The sequence below is a fragment of the Ovis canadensis genome, chromosome 21 (assembly GCF_042477335.2).
Source record: "Ovis canadensis isolate MfBH-ARS-UI-01 breed Bighorn chromosome 21, ARS-UI_OviCan_v2, whole genome shotgun sequence".
Lineage (NCBI taxonomy): Eukaryota > Metazoa > Chordata > Mammalia > Artiodactyla > Bovidae > Ovis > Ovis canadensis.
This window is the reverse complement of record NC_091265.1, coordinates 42,935,112-42,941,010: the sequence shown is the minus strand read 5'-3', so window position 1 is coordinate 42,941,010 and position 5,899 is coordinate 42,935,112. Positions and strand designations below refer to the sequence as shown.

At 36.6% G+C, this 5,899-nt stretch overlaps 1 protein-coding gene across 1 annotated transcript; it reads right to left on the bottom strand.

Moving 5' to 3' along the window:
• Positions 1 to 4,921: 4,921 nt before the first annotated feature.
• On the bottom strand, positions 4,922 to 5,899 carry LOC138426466 (putative olfactory receptor 8G3). Its single transcript, XM_069565028.1, has one exon. The coding sequence runs from the start codon at positions 5,855 to 5,857 to the stop codon at positions 4,922 to 4,924; it is 936 nt and encodes a 311-aa protein (XP_069421129.1). The 5' UTR covers positions 5,858 to 5,899.

Sequence of the window (5,899 nt, the reverse complement as noted above, 5' to 3'; positions counted from 1 at the left end):
AAGCTTTTAAGTTTAATTAGGTTCCATTTGTTTCTTTTTGCTTTTATTTCCAGTATTCTGGGAGGTGGGTCATAAAGGATCCTGCTGTGATGTATGTCAGAGAGTGTTTTGCCTATGTTCTCCTTTAGGAGTTTTATAGTTTCTTGTCTTACATTTAGATCTTTAATCCATTTTGAATTTATTTTTGTGTATGGTGTTAGAAAGTGTTCTAGTTTCATTCTTTTACAAGTCAAAAACCAGCTCTTAGTTTTGCTGATTTTTGCTATAGTCTCCTTTGTTTCTCTTTCATTTATTTCTGCCCTAATTATCTTAATGTTACTAGGACAACAGATTTTAAAATAATGAAGTAAAATTAATTAACCATTTATAAAAATACAATTATTTTAATTGTAAATAGTAAATATAAATATTGATTCAAAAGTCAAACCTATATATAGTTGATTTGAAGTTTTGGTGTAAGAATTCAGAATATTGATGTAATTATTAATTTTTGAGATCCTCACTATTAAACATTCTAGTTTCTAGGTTACATATATAAAGAAACATTTTATTAGGCACTTTTGTTTCTTATTCCTTCTATTTTCATATTCCATTTTTGTATTTTCTTGTATTTTTTTGTTCCAAAATCAGAAAACTGGAAATAGTCTAACATTTAACTGAATCAAATTAAATTGGACACTCAAGTGTGGAGAGATACTATAAAATATAGTTAAAACATTTCAGTTCAATTATTATTACCAATTTACACTTGCATGCATTAGTGTTTCTCAATTTTGAATATTCATTTCAAGTAAATATGGGAGTTTTTTTTATTATTATTTCAATACCCAGGGTACACCATATGTCAATAAAGTCAAAATTTTAGAGGATAATGTAAGATATCAGTACTTTTTGAAAAGTTCTCAACCTTTATTTTTTTTATTTTATTTTTTTTAGATTAGATTTTATTTATTTATTTATTTTTAAATTTTTAAATCTTTAATTCTTACATGCGTTCCCAGACATGAACCCCCCTCCCATCTCCCTCCCCATAGCATCTCTCTGGGTCATCCCCATGCACCAGCCCCAAGCATGCTGTATCCTGCGTCAGACATAGACTGGCAATTCAATTCATACATGTAAATAGGAATAACCTAAGGATCTTGATCAAAAGCAGATTCTGATAGTAAGTCTTATAAATGGATTTGAAATTATGCATATTAGATAAAATCTCTCAGATCTTTTCACTGCTATTCATCTATGGACCACTTGGAAAAAACAAAGGGTAGAAGATCTCTTGTTTTGAACACCTTCCCTAAAGTTCTTTCAGATTCAAGCAAGATGCCCCACATCTGTGCATTAAACAGTTTCTTTAGCGCTGGATTTTCTGTGGCTGCAGGATTCTGGGATATTTGAAGGGAAATATGTGTGTCTGGAATTCCACCTTATAGGTGAGCAGACTATGATTTACAGCTACTTCAGTGTGCTGAGTAAAAAAAAAGCAAGAAAGAGCGTTGGAGTTTGGTAAAGTTCAAAGCTGTATATTGTCAACTTATTTAACTTGTATGCAGAGTGTATCATGCAAAATGCTGAGCCAGATGAAGCACAAGCTGGAACCAACATTGCTGGAAGAAATATCAATAATCTCAGATATGCGGATGACACCACCCTCATGGCAGAAAAAGAAGAGGAACTAATGAGCCTCTTAATGAGGGTGAAAGAGGAGAGTGAAAAGGCTGGCTAAAAACTCAACATTCAAAAAACTAAGACCATGGCATCCTGTCCAATCACTTCATGGCAAATAAATGGGGAAACAATGAAAATAGCAACATACTTTATTTTTGGGGGCTCCAAAACCACTGCAGATCATGACTGCAGCTGTGAAATTAAAAGACACTTGCTCCTTGGAAGAAAAGCTATGACCAAACAAAGCAGCATATTAAAAAGCAGAGATATTAGTTTGCTGACCAAGATCCATCTAGTCAAAGTTTTGGTTTTTCTAGTAATCACGTATGGATGTGAGAGTTGGACCATAAAGGCTGAACACCAAAGACTTGATGTTTTTGAACTGTGGGATTGGAAAGACTCTCCTGAGAGTCTCTTGGACTGCAAAGAGATCAAACCAGTAAATCATCAAGGAAATCAATCCTGAATATTCATTAGAAGAAATATATGTACATGTATATATATATATATATATATAATTACATGTATATATGTATTCTAAATTATATATATAACAGAGTAGGAATTATGACTATGATAGTTTTTTTAATCCTTTTTAAAATTTATTTTAATTGATAGGATAAGAATTTTAATTGTAGCCATTTACCTTCTTTTATACTACTGATGAAAACTAAGTCAAATAATATGAGAGCACTTGGAAAATGAATGTCTGACACCCATGAATGAATGGATAATTAAATACAAGGGTAGTAAATAATATTATGTTATATGTGTTTTTGTTCTATAATTAGACACTACAGGTGAATAAGTTTAAACACTATCCAAAGAATGCCGGGAGAAATATCAATAACCTCAGATATGCAGATGACACCATCCTTATGGCAGAAAGTGAAGAGGAACTAAAAAGCCTCCTGGTGAAAGTGAAAGAGGAGAGTGAAAAAGTTGGCTTAGAGCTCAACATTCAGAAAACTACGATCATGGCATCTGCTCCCATCACTTCATGGGAAATAGATGGGGAAACAGTGAAAACAGTGTCAGATTTTATTTTGGGGGGGCTCCAAGATCATTGCAGATGGTGATTGCAGCCGTGAAATTAAAGACGCTTACTCCTTGGAAGAAAAGTTATGACCAACCTAGATACCATATTCAAAAGCAGAGACATTACTTTGCCAACAAAGGTCCATCTAGTCAAGGCTATGGTTTTTCCAGTGGTCATGTATGGATCTGAGAGTTGTACTGTGAAGAAAGCTGAGCGCCAAAGAATTGATGCTCTTGAACTGTGGTGTTGGAGAAGACTCTTGAGAGTCCCTTGGATTGCAAGGAGATCCAACCAATCCATTCTGAAGGAGATCAGTCCTGGGTGTTCTTTGGAAGGAATGATGCTAAAGCTGAAACTCCAGTACTTTGGCCACCTCATGTGAAGAGTTGACTCATTGGAAAAGGCTCTGATGCTGGGAGGGATTGGGGGCAGGAGGAGAAGGGGACGACAGAGGATGAGATGGCTGGATGGCATCACCGACTCAATGGACATGAGTCTGAGTGAACTCTGGGAGTTGGTGATGGACAGAGAGGCCTGGAGTGTTGCGATTCATGGGGTCACAAAGAGTCGGACACAACTGAGCAACTGAAATGAACTGAACTGAAAGAACATTGACCTGTCAGTAATGAGTACAATGGTTTGAACTGAGAAGAGACAGAAGACAGCTGTGTATTTAGAATTTCATAAGAATTTATAGTTGTTGTTAGTTAGTCTCTAAGTCATGCCCGACTTTATTTTGATGCCCCTGGACTGTAGCCCACCAAGCTCTTCTGTCCATGGAATTTCTCAGGCTAGAATACTGGAAGGGGTTGCCATTTCCTTCTCCAAGGGATCAGGGATTGGACTCACTTGTTTTGCATTGGCAGGCAGATTCTTTATCACTGAGGCACCAGAGAAGACCCGGGTTTATAGTAACCCAACGACAAAATGCTCAGAAGCAAATAAGGAATCATATGAAAGGAAAGAAAAAATGATTCTAAGATGAAACTGACATAAAATGGCAATTGTTTGTAAATTATGGTTTTTTGGCTACTATAAGTAGCTGTTCCATTAATAATACAGCATTACTGCTGCTACTGATAAGTCACTTCAGTTGTGTCCAACTCTGTGCAACCCCATAGATGGCACCCCACCAGGCTCCCCCATCCCTGGGATTCTCCGGGCAAGAACACTGGAGTGGGTTGCCATTTCCTTCTCCAATGCATGAAAGTGAAAAGTGAAAGTGAAATCGCTCAGTCGTGTCTGACTCTTAGCGACCCCATGGACTGCAGCCCACCAGGCTCCTCCATCCATAGGATTTCCCAGGCAAGAGTACTGGAGTGGGGTGCACTAGTATAAAGAAAAAAAAAATGCGTTGGGCCACTTTTATAAAACTTGTTGGTGTTGAGCATAGAAATTTTAATCTCTTTAGTGAGACTCCATCATAAGATTCTGCAGTAACTCTCCAACTGATTTTTTTTTTCCCTTTGATCAGGACAGGTTTGAAATATTTCGATTATTTTCATTATATCAAATGAAACAAATGTGATACTAGGATTGGAGAGAGAGAAGAAAGCAGCACAGTCTTATAAGGAACAGTATATTAAAGTGTAGAAGAAGATTACTGGTAAGGCCTTAGACTTATCCACGTTTACTTGGGGCCAATATATTTTGACTAAAATCACAGGTCCTGGAGCCAGATATTCTAGATTCTTGTCATTCATTATGTTTGGGAACATGGACATTTACTGAAACTAAATAAGTGTCAGTTTATTCAGCTTTCAAAATAAAATAGTACTAGGGCTTGCCCTGAGAGAAAACTGTAAATGCTAAATGAAGTCATCTACTTTAAAGTGCTGGGCTTTCTGCTTGATATTTTATACTATCTTAATCATGTATTATTCTTTTATGATGATCATCATAGTTGTTTGTATTTTTTTAATCAAACTGAAGCTTCTTTTTTAATATAAATTTATTCATTTTAATTGGAGGTTAATTACAATATTGTATTGGAGCTTCTTTAATTCTTAAGAATCTGTAACATTATTCTTGTTGTTTCTCCATACATAGTCACTGTAACACAGTTGCAATGGAAGTGTCCCAGAGAGAATTTGGGAAAGGTATTACATGAGAAAATGATTCTGAGTTTCCAAAAATTTGAACAATAAAACTAAAATATTGCCTATCTCAGCAAACCAAAGGCATATTTCTTATATGACACTATGACATTAAGTCTGTTCATCTAAATTTTCCACTCTCCAGAATTTTCTTCAGAGCAAATTTGACATCCTTATTCCGCAGACTGTAGATGAGAGGGTTTAGCATGGGAACAATGCAGGTATAAAACACAGAGGACACTTTCCCTTGGTCCATGGAGCTGACTGATGATGGCTGCAGGTACATAAATGCTGCAGATCCATAGAAAACAGCAACAGCTGAGATATGGGAGCTGCATGTGCTGAAGGCTTTGGACCTGCCTTCAGTGGAGTGGATTTGAAGGATTCTAGAGAGGATGAAAATGTAGGAAGCAAGGATGGTTAAAACAGAAATCAGGATATTAAAAGCACTAAAGACTAGAGCCAATAATTCATTCATGGAGATGCTAGAACAGGATAGCTCCAAGAGTGGCAAGAGATCACAAAAATAATGGTTAACCACTTTGGCCTTGCAGAAACAGAGTCTAATCATAAAGCCTGTGTGGATTGCAGATTCAATGATGCACAAAATATAAACTGTCACTGTGAGCTGGAAGCACCTATAATAAGACATGATGATATTGTAAAGCAAAGGGTTACAGATGGCAACATAGCGGTCATATGCCATTACAGCCAGCATATAACATTCTGCAATAATAAAAGCAATAAAGAAATATAGCTGAGTCATACATTCAGGGTAGGAGATGATATTTTTCTCTGTCACAAAGTTCACCAGCATTTTGGGGGTAATGACAGTGGAAAGACAGAAATCAATAAAGGACAAATTGGTGAGAAAATAGTACATGGGGGTGTGCAGGTGAGAATTGAGCCCTATCAGTGTGATCATGCCCAGGTTCCCCACCACTGTGACTGAGTAGATTCCTAGGAAGAAGACCAGAAGGGGTATCTGGAGCTCTGGTTTCTCTGTGAGCCCAGCGAGGATGAAGTCAGTTACTGAGGAGTGATTTCCAGGGTTCATTTTCTTCTCAGCAGGTTCTAGGTTTAAAAATGAGGAAATTAG

Coding starts and splice junctions, on each gene's coding strand:
- LOC138426466 (XM_069565028.1), bottom strand. CDS start 5,857: ATGAACCCTGGAAATCACTCCTCAGTAACTGACTTCATCCTCGCTGGG.